The sequence below is a fragment of the Antechinus flavipes genome, chromosome 2, assembly GCF_016432865.1.
Source record: "Antechinus flavipes isolate AdamAnt ecotype Samford, QLD, Australia chromosome 2, AdamAnt_v2, whole genome shotgun sequence".
In the NCBI taxonomy this organism is placed as follows: Eukaryota; Metazoa; Chordata; class Mammalia; order Dasyuromorphia; family Dasyuridae; genus Antechinus; species Antechinus flavipes.
Window position 1 is genome coordinate 119804062 of NC_067399.1, and position 18085 is coordinate 119822146.

Here is an 18085-nt window from a genome sequence, read left to right on the forward strand (position 1 = left end):
ATTTTAACATTCAACACTTATAAAAATCCTTCTTACATCCTCATTTAGTTTGTCCTTCTGTTTCAAGAGTTCGTTGACTTTCTGTTGGGATTGTTTGAGATCACAGTCTAACAGTGAACATCTTTTTTCAGCTTCCAAGAGAAGGTTTTCCACCTTTTGCTTTAAAGTTCTTTCCTCTAGAAGTTTCTTCTCCATTTCTATTGGAGCATGGGAAAGAGAAAGAAAGAGAAGAAATTATTAGAATAATGAATCAATTTGAACAAAATGGAAGGGTACCAAAAAAAATCTAAAAAGGGAAAACAAAAAACAAAAAATCACTGGGCTTCCTTAAGTCATCTAGGCTTGCATTATAGGGCTGTTCAAAGGCTTAAGTTCTATTTCTGACTGGGTCTGGTTCAAGATTTTTCTCTCCCTAGCCAATCTGTTTCTGGTGGCCACTCTATCAAGTACAGACAATCAATTGGCTTATTATCTCATTGTAGCTCAGAACTACCAAACTTCAGAGACCTGCTAATCTGACTCTTCCTGTAGCAGAGACTATACACATGCAGCATCATACCCAACACAGAGATTTAGCTTTAACTTAATGCAAAATTTTACATAAAAGGCAAATAGTCTGAATACTATTATTAATGTCCATTTTTCAAAAGGTATTCCTATTTGTCTATTCAATTTCCAAATGTTTAAAATTCTCATCAATCTTCTAGTTCATATAATCTGAAATCACTTAAGTTTTGTTTTATTTCAATAATCATCCAATTTAGCAGGAACAAGTCAGTGAGAATTCTGTTTGTCTAACCCTATAATTTCCCAAGATAATTTAAATAATTCTTTAAATAGGTTTCCAAAATTTTGACATCCCCAATTGCTTGGAAAAAAGTAGAAGCCATTTGCTGGTAGCTCCTAACCCCCAACCCAATTTTGGTGTTAAAACATTCCTATGCTTGTTACATAATTTCTATTATATATTTTCACAAACAGCTTTTCCCTTCTACTCAAAAATTATTTTATCCTAAAAATCTTTTATGGCTTGCACAGAAGCATTAGCAATATAAATGAAATTATCTTTTGATGTTTATCCTAACTACAATTTGTCTACACGCAGTTATAATTACATACGACATAATATGAAATGAGTCTATCTTAAACAAAATAGTTCCTGTTTAACTAAAATTATATGTTTGTCTTTGGTAGCATTAGAGGAAGGAACTATACCTCATCTGATTCATGATTCAAAATGAGGATGAATTAAGTAGCCTGACCATTTTACTCTAGATATGTATACAGAAATCCAAACCCATCATTTCCATTCCTCTAGAGAAAACCTGATCTTAAGACATCTAATCACAGCAATGCAAAGTTTATTTTATCACTTTCTCCTCAACTAGAGCAGGAATATACTGGACATAATAGGAATCTTTTCTTTTACCATGCCTAGCTGGTATTTAGGTAAGACATGGCCACTTTTTTCTTGGACAGCTACATTCATTTGAGCTAGATAGTTCCATTATAATGAAATTCAATATTAAAGCCTAAATGGTGATGTGTGGCAATCCACCTCTCATTTCTGAATATCCAGGTTTTAAAGCTTTAAATGGAAATTATCTTTGTTTACATTCACAAAAAACACTGAGTTTATCAAATCCAAATGTAAATACATATAATTGGAGAGGATGTATTATCCAGTAATTCTGAAAATGTTTTCTCAATGCTCTTGAAATTCTGTCTTATTTAATATATTGGGGGTTTGTTGGCTCTCTTATCTTGGTGAGATCTTAATAAAGAAGTTAATTTTGTCTGATATTCAGCACTGAATGAAAGTTGTTCTGTGATTAAACCAGACTAGAATCTTCATCATACCACAATTTAAATTAAACAATGAGAAATGGTGAAGAGATAAAGACTTGTTTCCATTTCACCTTTCCCTGAAATCCTAGTTCAATATTTTTTCAAAGATGCTAACAAAACATCAAAATATCCTAAATGAAAATGAATTATATTCAATTCCTCTTTTTAATACTGACTATGGCAATTACAAAGTTACATAGTTTCAAAGATAACTTGAAAAAGACTTAGTTTTTAGGTCCATTATAGTTACTAATTTTGCCTGTGAATATTCATTAAATGATCCAACTCTTTTAAGCTTCTCCAATATGTTCCCTTAATCCCTTATTCACAAATTTTTCTTAAAATCTCAGAGCCACTCTTCATCAATGAGATGAACCAGTTCCATCCATTCAATAATGAATAGAATCAATTACACCCATAGAAAGAACTCTAGGAAATGAGTGTGAACCACTATATAGCATTTCCAATACCTCTTTTAATCCATTTGCATTTTTTATTTCCTTATTAGGTTAATTTTATCTTATTTCAAAGTCTGATTCTTCTTGTATAGCAAAATAACTGTATGGAGATATATATATATATATATATATATATATATATATATATATATATATATATACACATACACAAATTACTGTATTTAACATGTATTGGTCTACATGCCATCTGGGGAAGGGAGTGGGGGGAAGAAGGGGAAAAGTTGTAACAGAAGGTTTTGCAACGGTCAATGTTGAAAAATTACCCATGCACATATCTTGTAAATAAAAAGCTATAATAATAATTTTTAAAAACCTCAGATCCACCATCCCTTCTTCATTTGTGAATCTTTAAAGTGGTTTTTTATACACCAAGATATAATTTTATAACAGCATTATCAAATGTAGAAAAATAGTAATCATAACAATATCAATATATTTCAACTTAACAGCTTTTGATAGATGATTACAACTTCCAAACATAACTATACAACTTACCCAAATGAAGGAAAAATGCGTAATTTTTCAGCTGTCACTCCAAAACACAATCTTAACTAGAGATAGTTATATATAGTAATTATTTTAAAATATATTTATGATTAAACAAATATCAGAATTCCAGATACCCAAATCCTTGTCCAAAAACACAAGAATACTCAATAAAATACTATGCTTACTCAACAATGATTCACAAGTGTTTTTGAATGGACCTAGGATTTCATCAATGTAAGAAGCTCTAAGAGGGGAAATTTCACTATCAATACAATCAGAAATTATTTTTACAACTTATATTCTTAGTAGCTAGAAGGGGAGAAGAAAGAAGTTAACAGATTACAAATGAATTCTACTATAATATTACTTGGACATCTGTCCAAAATAAAATGGTTAGCAATAACCTCAATGCTTATACATTCATTAATTCATCTAAGCAAAAATAGCTACCATATGGTAATTGTATAACCATAAATATGATTTCTATGAAACAAAATATAACATGTAACTGTTTCATCTCATATTTTGTTTTTTGAGGCCCAATTAGATTGACTAGCAAGGTATATATCCTGAAAGATTGCAATATAGGAAAAGACTGTGAAGGGCATATTGAACAAAAAACTAAGAACTTCTAAATCTAAATTGCAAAGAAGTAGCTTTCCGAATTCTATATTTTTACCCCTCTGTGGTAAGACAAAGATGGAATCTACTGAACTTCAAGTATAATGCAAGATCCATCAACTAACTGTAAATAGGTAGATAAATTGCTTTTGCTTTTAAAATGACTCTGGACCAAACTTTAAATTACTCTAAAGTATATGAATTTGAAACAACTAAGACTAGGAGGAAACTCCAGAAGTCATCAAACTGACTTTAATTTCAGAATAAGAATCCTAAATCAAAACAATATGGTTCATAATAACTTTAAGCAAAATAAGTAAAACAATAAATAATATAATAGTTTCATCATTCTGAAAGAATTATCAATGAATGTAAAATATAGTTCTAATTCTAGCAATTCACATTCTATAAATGTATCTTTGTGAGTGACAGATGAATACTAAGAAAACATTAAAACTTACTCTTTTTAAGACCTAAAGATCTTGATGTTTTTGTTTTTCAAATTATTTATTTTTAAGTTTTTCTTTTTTCATAATAGCCTTTTATTTTTCAAAATATATGCAAAGATACTTTTCAATATTCACCCTTGCAAAATCTTGTGTTTCAAATTTTTATTCCTCTTTCTCCATTTCCCCTTCTCTAGATGGCAAACAATCCAAGATCAATTAAACATGGAAACACATTTTAAGAAGGAAAAAAAGTTGTGGGACATAGATGTTTCAGCATGTATGTTTCTAGTATATAGTTATAAAATACAGAAATTATCTTCAGATCACAAAAGTTGATTTTCTTTTGGGAAAAATTGGAAAGCATGCTACATTAAAATACATACCCTTCATAGCTTCAGACTTAGCCTCTTCGATAGATTCATATATCTTGTTCTTATCTGCTAACCGTGCTTTTGTAGCTTTATGTTCTGCTTCTTCCTGTTCCAAGCTTTGTTGTATAACTTTCAGTTTGTATGTCATGTCTATTTCCATATTACTTTTTTCCTATTAAAGAACATTACAAATGAACACTCTAAATGAAAAATTAATGGGAGGGAAGAAAAGAGAATAAGCATTTATTAAGTGCCTACTATATACCAGGCACTGTGTGAAGTACTTTAAAAATACATTATTTGAGATAGTTCATGGACCTACAATCTTTAAACAGACATTCTGAAGCAGGGTATTTTTTGGGGAGCTGTGGCAAGATAGGAAAAACTAAGCTGGATTTAAGACGGAACAAAATATAAGTTTATCCAACTGCTATATATTACAGATATGATTTATTGCTTTGTCGTGTCTTATCACTTGAAACAAAGAGTTATAATTCCACACCAATAATTCCTTGCATCATAGAGTAGTTAACAGTTTTTAAAGTGTTTTCATAAAAATTATCTTATCTGATCTCCCAACAACACTGAGAAGTAGAAAGGATATGTATTATGATCTCCAAATTGCAAATGATAAAATTAAGACCCAGAGGTTAAGTGAATTATCCAAACAAAACAGGAACATAGAGGAATAAGGATTTCTTCTAAGCACTCAGGCTTCTGAATTCTCAATCAGAATGTTACATTAAAGAGCGATTTGTAAATAATGAGAAAAGTTATAAATCTAGATGTTTTATTTCCTTTAGCTTATAAAAACACTTCCTCTCTCCCATAAAAGAGCTGTACTTTCACTCATTCATGTGGGCAAGAAGCACTACTTATGAGTTACAGGATCCAGGTACAAATGCTGGCCCTTACTTTGTGTGACTATGGGAAAGTTAACTAATCTAAGTCTCAGTTTTCTCCTATATAAAATGAAGGGATATCTCAAGTCCCTTCCAGCTTTAAACTTTATGATCTAAACATGACAAATATTTAGTTTTGCATAGGCTCCTCTCATCAAATCAAGATTATCCCTTATAACACTTTCAATTTATTTTGGAGGAATTCTAATAACTGTAGAAGTTGCCTGAGCAATATAATTATAATAGGTGATATCCCAACCATCCATTTGCCTGACTGAATTATTATATAACATAAATAGCTACTTATTTCCCAAAACTTGGGGCAAACATGCTTCAATTTCATCTTCTTCACTACACCTTATTTAAAAGTGTCCATGTCATCCATCTCAAATCTTAAAAGATTCCATGAAATATAAAATTTGTTCTATTTTAACATTTACCTTTTCTAAATCTGTAAATCTCTCCTGTAGTTGTCTCTTCTCTAGCTCCATTTTTGCTAATGAAATTTTACCATTTTTAATATCTTCTTCCAATCCAGATATTCTACCTAAAAAGGAAAAATTATCTATTTAAATAAAGGATCTCATAAGGTAACATTATTGTTTGAGAATATGAAATATATCATACTTGTAATTTATTATTTTAAAATTTTATCTATACAGATAACATAGAGGTATAAGTATCTATATGCACTCATAGAATATGAATTAAGAACAAGTGCTCTTGACTGAACTAGGTATGCCTTATAAGCAAACCTAGAATTAGGTATGCCTTATAAGCATACAAAAGAATTAAATTTTCCTTCTGGAGTACTTTGAATAAGGCCCAATTTCTAAATTTTAAATTTGATGCAAATAGCTATTTAAGAAAAAAATTTACTTTAAAAATCAGACAAAAAGATTATTTATCTAAAACTATCAATAAAACTTGAATCATTACACTTAATTCAATATACCTTAATCTTTACATCATAATACCTTGTAAATCATTAATCATCTCAGATCCATGGGTTCTATCTCTCCGTTCAGATTCTAGAGCTGACTGAAGATTGATGAATTCCTTTTCAAGTTTCAGTTTAGCATTCTCTAGCATGCAATTTTTGTCTTGTAACTCCCTATTATTAGATTCCAGCTGCTGAATTTGTTTTGAACTTTCTGTCTGGTTTTTCCGTAACCTGGCTGCAGTATCAGACTCAGTTCGCAGCAAAGCATTGGCTTCATCCAACTGTTGATTCATAAAACAAAAACAAACACATAATTTCCAATGGGGGAAAAAAAAATATCTAAATTAAAGAAAAACATTTGCTAGGGATTTAAAAAAAAAAAAAAAAACAAGCAAAATAAATAATTAATTTTATATCAAGGACCTGTGACTTTATTTAGCATAGGGACACCTCGTATCCAAGAAGATAAAAATTCCAACACAGTTTGGTAGACAATCTTTCTGAGTTACTATGGCTGAAAAATTCATTATACTGACATCCTGAAAAATCATGTGATAAATATTTCTGAATACATTTCGACTGCTCCTCAGACAACAGACATATATAATCTGACATTAGGCCCATCTTGATAAAATATCCAAAGTTCTTTACCCTCAGTAACTTTCTACTTCAATTCATCATGTAAATCATTGGTAAAATAATCTTATCTTGATCATATCGTCTTATTGAACACAAACTTCTACTTGCTATAAATTATACACTGTTCTACAGTTAAAGGTATTCATTAAAAATCTGGCAACAGCCTATCTTTCCAATTATGTGTCCCATTACTACTCTTCACAGGCTTCTGCTATAATAAAGACTAGACTTATTTTCAGTTTTTAAAATATCTCTCAAATTTATCATGCTGTATAATAGTTATTTTTATACATGGTTCATCTTTTCTAGTAGATCTTAACATCTTTTAAGTTAAGGATCATGTTATTTCTCTTTATATCTTCCAGGGTACAGGGCAATACCTTAAATAAGTATAAATATTTGCTGAATCCATACATTCCAATTTAATATTATCATGAATTCATGATAGCTTACTTGTCTTTGGAGCTGATTGACTTGTTCATTAGATATTTGAGAGTTTTGATTTCTTTTTTTCAAATCTTCAAGCTGATCTTTCAAACTGTTAACTGAAATAAACAGGTGTTTCAATGGGAAAATTCAATATATCACTAAATTTTTACTGATGGCAGAGGAATATTAAATTTAATTTCAAAAAATTATTTCACATTTAATAGGCCACATCACAAACCATCATTTTCCAGATTCCGTTTTTTGTCTGCTTCATGTTCTGCCTTCCGCTGATATTCTGTATTTTTGTGTTGAAGAAGAGCCTTCTCTCTTTCCAATTGTCTTAATGTAGATTCTACATTCTTTCTTGAGGTTACCTGAAATAATCATAAAGCTTTAGTCAAAGAAACTAAAAAAAAATTTAATGTATTACGTAAATCACAAATATAACTAAATGACAAAGGAAGTAACATTCTATTTACTACAAAAAACATTTTATTGTAACTTATTTTATCATGAAACTATAATTAATATTTGCCAAAGAGCTCCCATAATATTCTATAGGGTGAATTGGTCCCATCCTACAAATAGGTGTTATTAAAACAGTAATCACTATATCCCGTAATATATGATGCAATTCTACATTTTTATTAAGGCAAATAAGGGGGAAAATATTTTAAAGGAAAACATTTTAAAAGCCAATTGGATAAAGAAGAATTACCTCTTCTTCTAGTTCTTTTGTTATCTTCTCTAGTCGAGTGCTAACCAATCTAAAGAATTTTAAAAGAAATAAAAATAAAACAATAAAGACTGAATAACATTTCTTACATTTGTATCATTATTTTAAAAAACTTCTTTTGTCCACAAAAATTCAAATTTTAGTTATTTAAAAAACATACTTGCACTTCTGGTCCAGATCCTCTTTGGCTTGTATCTCATTTTTGAGGTGTTCTTCTAATAAATATAGTTTTTTTTGAATCTGTACAGATTGCTAGGAAAAAAATAAAGCGCAAATATATTTTATCAAAAAGAAAAAAGATATGTAATAAATTAAACTAAAACAATCATTAATTTTTAAGGTCAAAGGGAAGAGTATCATTTGTGATAAAATTCTCTTATAAAAAAAAACTGCATTTAAAATAAAACATTTTCTAAAGATTCCTTTTAAGCATACTTTTCAAAATGATACATGGTACCTTAGTTCTATTACTGGACATAGTTTTTAAAAATCTGAACTGTCAAAAAAGCTGAGCTACAGCTTCCTGGGATGGTAGGAAAATGACAATAAAACAAAGCATTATGTTAATATTCTATGGGAAGGCAGAAGAATCGATAATAAGTGTGTTCAAATAAGAGAAAGGTTGGGATTCTATCTGAATAATTACAAAACACATACAATATTTCCATCTCTCACCAGTTGCTCTGTTTGGACTCCAGTAATATCATGAGTTCCCTAAGACTAAGTCATTACCGGAAATCTCTTTATGAAGATTGATTTTAACTTAGTATGAACACCTCCTTTGTAACCTCAGTTGCCTTTCTTCTCTGATTGAAGGGCTGAAAAGTGAGTAAAAAAGTCTTCCCCAAGTCTCCCTTTGGGTTCAGAATTTCTGATCAATTCATTTTTCAATGGTTACTTTTGGAGGGTTTCATTCTATGAACATCATTTCGCCCACTCACTCCTACAACTTCCTATTGTACTACTGCTTCCCTCCATTAGATTAGAAGCCCCTTGAGAGCTCAGATTGTCATTCTTTTCCTTATTTATACTCCCTAGTATTTAAGCACAGTGCTTGAGGCAAAATAGGAATTTAAGTGTTTACTACTGAATGTATAGTTATTAAAGTCTTTATACAAATAAAAATTACAAGAAAATGCCCAGTACACACACATTTAACATTTAGCTGCATTGTTTTGTTGTCCTTTAGTAATTTTTCAGTTATATCCAAATTTCCATCCCTTCTGGGTTTTTTGGGGCAAAGATACCAGGGTGGATGTGCCAGGTCCTTCTTCAGCTCATTTTATGGATGAAGAACTGAGGCAGATAGGGTTAAATGACTTGCCCAGCGTCACAGAACTAGTGTCTGAAGCCAGATTTGAACTAAGGAAAAAGTCCTCCTGACTCTAGACCTAGTGTTCTACCCCCTTGTAGAATTGCCCCAAAGAGATTTCAAGGGTCATCAAATATCTTAGATGTGTTAGTAGTCATGTACTCTACTAGTTATTTCATGCTACATACTTGTATCTCAGCATCGAGTACAATATCTAGAGTATAAAATAATGCTTAATAAATGCTTGCTGATTGATTGATAAGCCACATAAAAGGAATTTTAACCTTCCAAATAATGAAACTTTTAGATGTTCTAACTATTTTTAGATATAACATTAAAAAATTGCATTTTTATTGTGGTATGCTATGCACAATTTTGTATATTGATACATCTCTATTGTAATTACTATATCATGAATAGTTGTATATTGTGTAAAACAATACAATTGGCAGCTTTTTAGAATTTTTTCATACTTTAAAATGCAAATTTATTTCCTGATTTTTCCATAAAAATGCACATATATGCACACGCGCGTGCACACGCGCGTGCGCACGCACACACACACACACACATTAAATCCCCCACCCTCATATTTATTTATAGCAAAGTGGCCCAGGAGATAAAAATGCTGAAGATGGAGTCCAGAAAAGTTGAGTTATATGACCTTGGGCAAGTCACTCAACTTGCTTGCTTGCCTCAGTTTCTTTAACTGTAAAATAGGGTTAATAGCACCAATCTCCTATTGTTGTTCAAACAATTTAATAATATTTGTACAACACTTAGCACAGTGCATATATAAAGTGCTATATAAACATTAACTATTATTATTATTAAATAGCTTCATTGAAACAGGATATATATCAACAAAATTCCCACTAGATATTTCTTCACACTGAAGGTATTTGAAGGTCATTATGTATTTTAAAATTGCTTCCAACATCAAAGATCTGTAATTTCATTCCTTTTACTAACTCACATGGCAAACCCTCTATAGAATTCTTTCAGAATCACCTTAATGAGGAGCCTCTCCAAAATTAGCTAGGCATGTTCTTGAAAAACAAACCTAAAGTTTATTACGGGGTCCGATATTTTAAAATTTATTGGAACATGTCAGAAGTTAAGTTTACTTAACTTTTGGGAACTTAGGATCATTTCTACATCATGAAGAGACCATAAATGATTGAACTTGGAGACAAATGGTTAATAAGAATAGGGTTGAGGGACAGGGAAAAGGTAATTATAAATTTCTAATGACTAAAGAGTAAATATAAATTTTTTTAATATTATTTATTTTATTCTATACTTATTTTTATTTGTTGGGTGGCTTGGTGGGTAGGGACAGACTGACAAACTTGGAGTCAGCAAGGCCTAATTTGACATCTTAGTTATGTGACCCTGAGCTTGCTCATCTGTAAAAGGGTGATGACAGCACTGACCTCATAATATTATTGTGAAGATAAAATAAGATAATCTATATAAAGCATCTTTCAAACCTTAAAGGTATTAGAGAAAAATAATACAATTTTCCATGGATTCACTATTTACAGGATATAACTAACCGTAAACAAATTATTTTCTCAAAAATAATCATCATATAATTATGGAAATATGTACAGAAGAATTGTACATGTTTAATATACATTGGATTACTTGCCACCTAAAGAAGTAATTCGATATATGTTAAACATGGGCAATTGCCATAAGGGAGTGAGGGGAAAGGAAGAAGAAAAAAAATTGGAACATAAGATTTTGCAAAGATGAATGTTGAAAACTATGCATGTGTTTTGAAAATAAAAAGCCTTATTTTTTTTAAGTAATTATTATAAATATAAAATTATTCTGAAGTACTTTTGCAATTGGACAGCTCAATGAAAAATTTATGTCAATGCTGTAGGGGTGGGATAGGGAATAGAAGCTATGACAATTGCATCTGCCTCTAGCATAACCATTCAGCAATTCAGAAGCAAATGTTACAAGTAGTTATAAGGGAGTTTCTTTTCATGCAAATACTAGTAAAATGTAATTTAGAGTTAACACTTTCAAATATACTGACCTCATTTTTCCTTGATTGTACTGAATCATTTTCTGTACTGGAAGAAGGAGCATCACCTAATAACCTGAAAGTTTTTTTTAAAAAACAAATTAAGTTCCCCATAATTTAAATACCAGGATGTTGTCAATTTCTTAATTAGCACACCTAATAACATTTTATCAATCTTTATCCTCCTTGATCTCTCTGCTACATTTAATAATGTCGACAACTGTTTTTTTTTCTCTGATACTTTCTTCAATTTGGGTTTTTGAGACACTGCTTACTCCTGGTCCTTTTCTCTCCCATGTATCTCTGCTCATTCTCAGTTTCCTTTGTTACTATCCATATCTTTTTCACTTTACATTCTCTCACTTGATGATCTCATTATTTCCCATAGGTTCAATGATCATTTCTGTGTTGACTTCCAGATCTATATTTTCAATTTCCTTTCTGATATTCACTAGTTGGCTATCAGACATTTCAAATTGGATGTTCCCAGGAACATTTTAAAATTCGACAGGAACAAAACATAATTCCATACCTTCTCCTAAAATCCACTGTTCTTCCAAATTTCCCTATTACACCCAAAATTACCATCATGTTGTTCTCAAATACTCACTGATACTCACTTCACATATCCAATGAGCTGCCAAATCTTGGGTCATTTTTATCTCAGCAATATTGCTAGCTTATACATCCCCTCTTCTCTACCCAGAGATCCAACACTTTGGTTCACCATATCAAAGCCAGTTTGACCTTCTGCAATTCCCTGACTCAACCCCTCTCATCATTCTAATTTATCATAGAGATACTAAAATTAATTTCCTCTATTTAGCATTTAAAGTTCTTCACAAACTGCACCATTTTTTGTCTTTCCAGTCTTCTTTATTTCTTTTTCCTTACTTTGTGATCCAGCCATCCTTGACCACCAGCTTCTCTGAATACCTCAAGAACCATCTTCCATTTCCCCCTTCCATACTTTGCACTGGCTTCAACCTGGGCCTTGAGTACACTTCCTCCTCATCTTTGCTTTTTGGATGTTTTAGTTTTCTTCTAGACATAGTTCAAGTGCCACCTTCTTCATGAAGCTTTATTCAACCCATAGCTAATAGTGCAACTTTTCCAATATTACTTTTTATTTATTTTCTATAAATGTTCTGCACATAGTTAAATGTAAAAGGTGGCTTCCCCGTTAGAATGTGTGCTTTGAGATTAGACAGTTTCATTTTTGTTTCTGTATTCAAGATGTTTAACTCATTGCTTGACATATATCAAGCATTTAAGGAGTGTTGATTGATGTTCTGTAGGCATCTCAAATTCATTGTATTCAAAACAGGACTCAATTACTACCCCCTTAATTCTGCTCCTCTATGTGACTGTAATTTCTGTTATAGCACCAACATGATTCACACTTAGAAGTCATCCTCTATATTCTTCATCTTCACTCACTCTCCAGGCAACAGTTGCCAAGTTTAGAGGATTCCCTCCTTCCTTGAAATCTCTTACAACTGCCACCTCTCTACTCACATTATGTTTCTGATTCAGAATTTTTTGTCTGAATCTCTCTGGATCTCTCATTTGGGCAATCCTCCAAATTAGTCTCATATAGTTTCTTCTATGCAATATGTTCTCCACACTCTACTGAAGTTATATTTCTAAAGCATTTTTTTTGTTGTCATTTTGTAGTCACTTCTAATTCTTCATGACCACATTTGGTTTTCTATGCAAAAATATAGTTTCCTTCTCCAGCTCATTTTACAGATGAGAAAACTAAGGTAAACAGGTTTAAATGTCTTGCCATGGGTTACACAGCTAGTAAGTATATGAGGCTAGATTTGAACTCAGGAAGATGAGTCTTCCTAACTGTACCACCTTATACTTGATCATATTATTAGTCTATCAACCAACAAACATTTTACCAACCACAGTTCTAAATTCCAGGAATAATAAAACTGGGAACTCCCCCTGCTCCCAAAGAACTTACAAGCTATTAAATTTGTGAAGTGTTTATGATATGAGTAAGGAACTTAGCCCTAAGAAAAGAACCCCCTCCATCAACAGACAGATAAACAACCAGCAGATCACAACCATCTAAGTAGTAGAATTCTAGGAAGTTGCCTGAGACACATAAGATTAAATGACTAGCCTAAAGTTGTATAGCTAACAAAGTCAGGAAAAAGTGATAACTCCTTTAATTTCTCTCCCTCTCCAAAATCCAGTTGATTCCTAGCTCTTGGAGAGACAGCTTGACAGATTATATTTCATCCAGTTGAAGGGTCTTCCAATCTCAAATTTCATCCCACTGCAAATCATCTTCTATTTGGCCACTAAAATAATTCTTCTAAAACCTCGGAATGGTCATATCACCTCAGCTATTCCCTATTGATTCCAGTATCAAATACAAAATGCTGTTTGGCATTCAAAGTCCTTCATAACTTAGCCTTCCTCCTACCTTTCCGGACTTCTTAAATATTACTATCTGCAACATATTCTATGATCCAATTATACTGGTCTCCTTGCTGTTTCACAAAGGAGGCCCTCCACCTTTCTGTACTTTCCCTGATTATCACCCAGAAATGGAATGCACTTCCTCTTCATTTCTGCCTACTGGCTTCCTTTAAGTACCAACTAAAAGTTAAAAGCCTTTTTCCATAAGGCCCCATCTTCTTCTATATAAAACCTTTCCCAATTTATCTTAATTATAGTGCCTCTCTCTCTTAATTATTTCCATTTATCTAGTATATATCTACTTTGTACACATTTATGCTTTTGCTCTTTCTCCCATCAGACTACATGTTCCTTGAGGGAAATTTTTTGGATCCCCGTCCTTAGCAAAGTACCGGCACAAAATGGAAGTGCTTAAAAAATATTTACTGAATATCCCCCCAAAAATTTTTCTCTTTTATTTCTTTACTGCCAAACAAATTGGAATATGGTCTATACTAAAGCCTCCTAAACTACTGACTGAAAATGGGAAATCAGTAAATGTTTGATTTATATACTTTTAATATTCTTATGTAGCTGAAATCAAATAAAAATTTCTCAGGTTACAAGTAGAAAAAGTTTAAGAGCCCTGGTCTACATCAATGTCATCTATTTCCTTATCATCCACTTTTTTAGAATCTGGATTCCCAACTTATTTATTTTTTCAGTTATTATAGAAGAATGAACTCTTTATGGCCAAAGCTTAGCAATTATAGACACTTAATAAATGCTTATTGACCTCAGATGATCTAGTTTCAATCATTCCATATAATTAAGGAAAAAGGATACCCCATCCCTTGCCTATTCTATTCTACATAACACTGCCCGGAATAAGCTTCCTAAAGAACACATTAACTCTATATTGAGAAAATGTAAGGGGCTTCCCACATTACCTGCCAAATTACACTCCAGCCACCCTAACTTAATATTCAAAGCCTTTCATGAGCTAGTTATCAATATGCTTTTTTTTACCTTAGCTCTTCAAAACTTCCCATTCTCTCTGCACTCTACCTGAATTTCTACAAATGTTCTAAAGTCTTTACATTTCTCTTCAAAGTATTCCTTTGACCTAGAATGCTATTACCCCTAAGTTCTATTCATTCTTCAAGGCCTAGTTCAAATACCAATTTTTCCATTGAAGAATGAACCTATTCTGGATCTAACCTAATCTCTAACCCTGCACTGCATAAAAACATTTTCTTATGATTACTTGTATGCTTATCTTATTTCACCTACTCAACCTGAAACTCCAAAAGACTAGGGTCTACCATTTGTCTTTGTATGCTCCAGAATAACCAGTAAAGTCTCACACTTTCTATACATTTGTTAAATGAATGACTCATAAAGCAAATAAAACCTAGTGAACAAAACTATTTTGTTTAAGTTGTGTAGAACAGGGTCATAAAACTTTATAGACTACATATTATGTTAGACATTTCTAGGCTAAAAATTATTAACAAAGCACATTTCGATATTAAAAAATTAATCTTTCACATTTAAATCCAAACAATACAAACTAAAATCTGTTGCATATTTAAAATTTTAGTAAGTTAAAGAAAACACTATTTTTAATGAATCACATACAAATTTTCGCTATAATAGGTAAAACCTATAAAAGGCAGTTGATTTCCCACAAAGGCTTTAGGAATTGGAAAGGTTTCCACATCTCCTTTATCATCTTCAATGTCATCAAAATTGCTGCTATCTATGTCACTGCTGAGTTCAGGTACTACTGGAGCTGCAGCTTTAAGGAAAAAAAACAAAATACCGATTTTGTTCCTTGTCAAAATGTAAAAGGAAGAATTTTTTATAAATACATAAAATATATTTTAATGGTATATTTTTATTATGAATTTACATTTAAAAGAAAAATATTAAATCCATTTTAAAAATGAGGAACCAAGAGAGATATTAGTAAGTAAAATGATTTTTACCTGAGACTAAAAAAAGGGAATTATCTAATTTTAACAAATACTCCAACTGTAATCTTAAGCTGCTAAATGAACATTTTCTTTATCATATAATTATCACTTTAGGATAATAACCTTAAAGAAGCACTTTCTTTAGGGTAAAAATCTGCTATAAAAGTTATATGTTTATTTTGCACAAATATTAAGAAAGGTTTGATATCACATAAAAACATCTCTTTTCTGAAGCAAATTTTTTTTTGCTTATTGACCTCAATATTTTTACAACTGCCAGGATTTTAAAAAAAATCTTAAGTAGAAAAATAAAATTTTTCTATTTCTACATAATAATTTTCTTTGTTTAAAAAATTATACAAAATATGAATTAAGTTAAAATAAATTCATTGTACTTAGCAATGTTTATCACACAGGAGGCTCTTTTCAATAAAAGTATTTGAATAACTTGTTTAATTACATTTTAATTTTCCCTATTTGATAATAAAAATTGCATGATTCCTTAAACTAGACACAATTTAAAACCTTTTGATGTCATAAAACTATAAGTCCAATAACATCATTAAAATAGTTTTAAAAAATTACATTTAGTTATGTTAAATACTGTACAGAAAAAGTATACAGAGACATCTCTTAATTGAGAAATGAATACTCTTATTAATCCAAAATAGATTATCAGCTTATCAATTTTCAAATGATGGCATGACATATTTTAATTGAAATACTTACTTTCTCTTATGTTATCCCAATTCCATTGATCACTTTTAAAGAAAGAGTGCTGTTTGATTTCTTCTACCCCATTTCTCCCAAGTCGCACCTCCCTAAACATACCAATTGATTCAAAGTTACATTATGAAAAGGGGGGAAGTCTCTGGAAGTATTCAAATAATGACAGACTCCTTTCAGCAATAATCTGATATCTCTTTAATTATTAAATCCAAAAGAGAATCAGAAAAGAATTAGGAACAAATTTTACTTTGTCAGCATTTAAAGGATGTACCAAAATGGCTGTAAGGGTAAATGTGCCACGTGAGAAGAACATTTTTCCTTCTCAATTTGGTGTGGAAAGAGAGCACACAGTACAGTTTTAAAATTAAATAAATAAATAAACCATAAATGCAAAGGCTGCCAAACCACACTACAAACTGTAAGACGTACATGAAGGGAGCTTTGGCTTAGGACACACAAAAGAGTTATTCAAAATTTTTCTGATATATTTTTAAAAATCCACCACCCCTTCAACTTTAAAAAAAAAAAAAAAAGAACCCTCTCAGTATTTTTGCCAAGATATCTGAATTAAAAAATGTGAAATTTTATATATGACTATCTCTCTTCTATTTATATGTAAAAGCTACAGCACTTGTGCAAACAATTTCATCCTTCCCAAGTGTGTCAATTGTAATCATGTAGTTGTTTTTAAATAAATTCCCAAAGTTATGCTTAATATAAATAGTAAAAACTGCACATATTTGGGAGGAAATATTCCTGGCCACATTTATGGTATTAAACTCTACTTAAGTATCTCTTCTCTACCCACTAATCATTCCTTCAACTACAGAAGAAGAAAACTACTGAAGCAGCCCTTTCATGAGTGAATTCTTTTCCTTGACAGAAGCCTCACTCAACATGCTTTTACAATCCTGTTTTCTGCAACAAATCACACTCCCATCAGATTTTTTTTTTTTTTAAAGACAGCACTTCAACTTTTTCATTACATAGATACGTGGACGTACAATATATTAAATACAAACACAGGCACTAAGATTTGTTTTTACTTAAATATTTTTCTCTATTATAAGGGATGGCTTATTAGGCAAGTGAGAGAAGATATAACCAAAAATAATTAGTGTAAGAACAAAAGGTATCAATAAAAATAAATGTTCTTTCCCCCTAAAAGAGAAAGTATTTCCCTCCCTGGCAATTGGGGTTAAGTGACTTGCCCAGGATCACATAGCTAGAAAGTGTTAAGTGTCTGAGGTCACATTTGAACTCGAGTCCTCAATTCACTGTTCAATTCATTGCACCACCTAGCTGCCCCCAGAAGTCAATTTCTCCAATGTTTTATTTTACAAATGAGAAAAGTATAAGTAATTGCAAGATTACAAGATCTTCAGACTCCAAATGCAGTGTTTATTCTTCTGCATTATATTAACTCTTTCTCATAAAACTTTCACTGGAATTGTTAAACAATTAGCAACAATTAACAATTTAAATTTAACAATTTAAAATTCCCCCCCTTCCTCCTCTCTTTTAGCTCTATTATAATTTATCTTCAAATTACTTATGATTTGGGGTAAAAATCAGTTACTAAGAAAATCCTTTTAAATCTAAAAACTTCACGATGCCAGGGGACATGACGAGACAATGAAGATGGAACAAAATTATTATAGTTAGTCCTTCATCCTTCAAGAGGACCATGGCATCAGGTA

At 31.3% G+C, this 18085-nt stretch overlaps 1 protein-coding gene across 7 annotated transcripts in view; it reads right to left on the reverse strand.

The window, feature by feature from the left end:
* Positions 1 to 18085, reverse strand: part of ROCK2 (Rho associated coiled-coil containing protein kinase 2) — a 134601-nt gene that overhangs the window by 24383 nt on the left and 92133 nt on the right. For all 7 annotated transcript variants that reach the window (XM_051975422.1, XM_051975426.1, XM_051975421.1 and 4 more), the window contains exons 8-18: positions 16386 to 16477; positions 15319 to 15478; positions 11272 to 11335; positions 8067 to 8158; positions 7889 to 7937; positions 7409 to 7544; positions 7195 to 7286; positions 6137 to 6383; positions 5600 to 5706; positions 4270 to 4429; positions 37 to 197 (exon numbers count right to left, since the gene is read on the reverse strand). In XM_051975422.1, the coding sequence (XP_051831382.1) occupies positions 37 to 197; positions 4270 to 4429; positions 5600 to 5706; positions 6137 to 6383; positions 7195 to 7286; positions 7409 to 7544; positions 7889 to 7937; positions 8067 to 8158; positions 11272 to 11335; positions 15319 to 15478; positions 16386 to 16477 (1360 nt within the window). The remainder of the gene's footprint in view (positions 1 to 36; positions 198 to 4269; positions 4430 to 5599; positions 5707 to 6136; positions 6384 to 7194; positions 7287 to 7408; positions 7545 to 7888; positions 7938 to 8066; positions 8159 to 11271; positions 11336 to 15318; positions 15479 to 16385; positions 16478 to 18085) is intronic.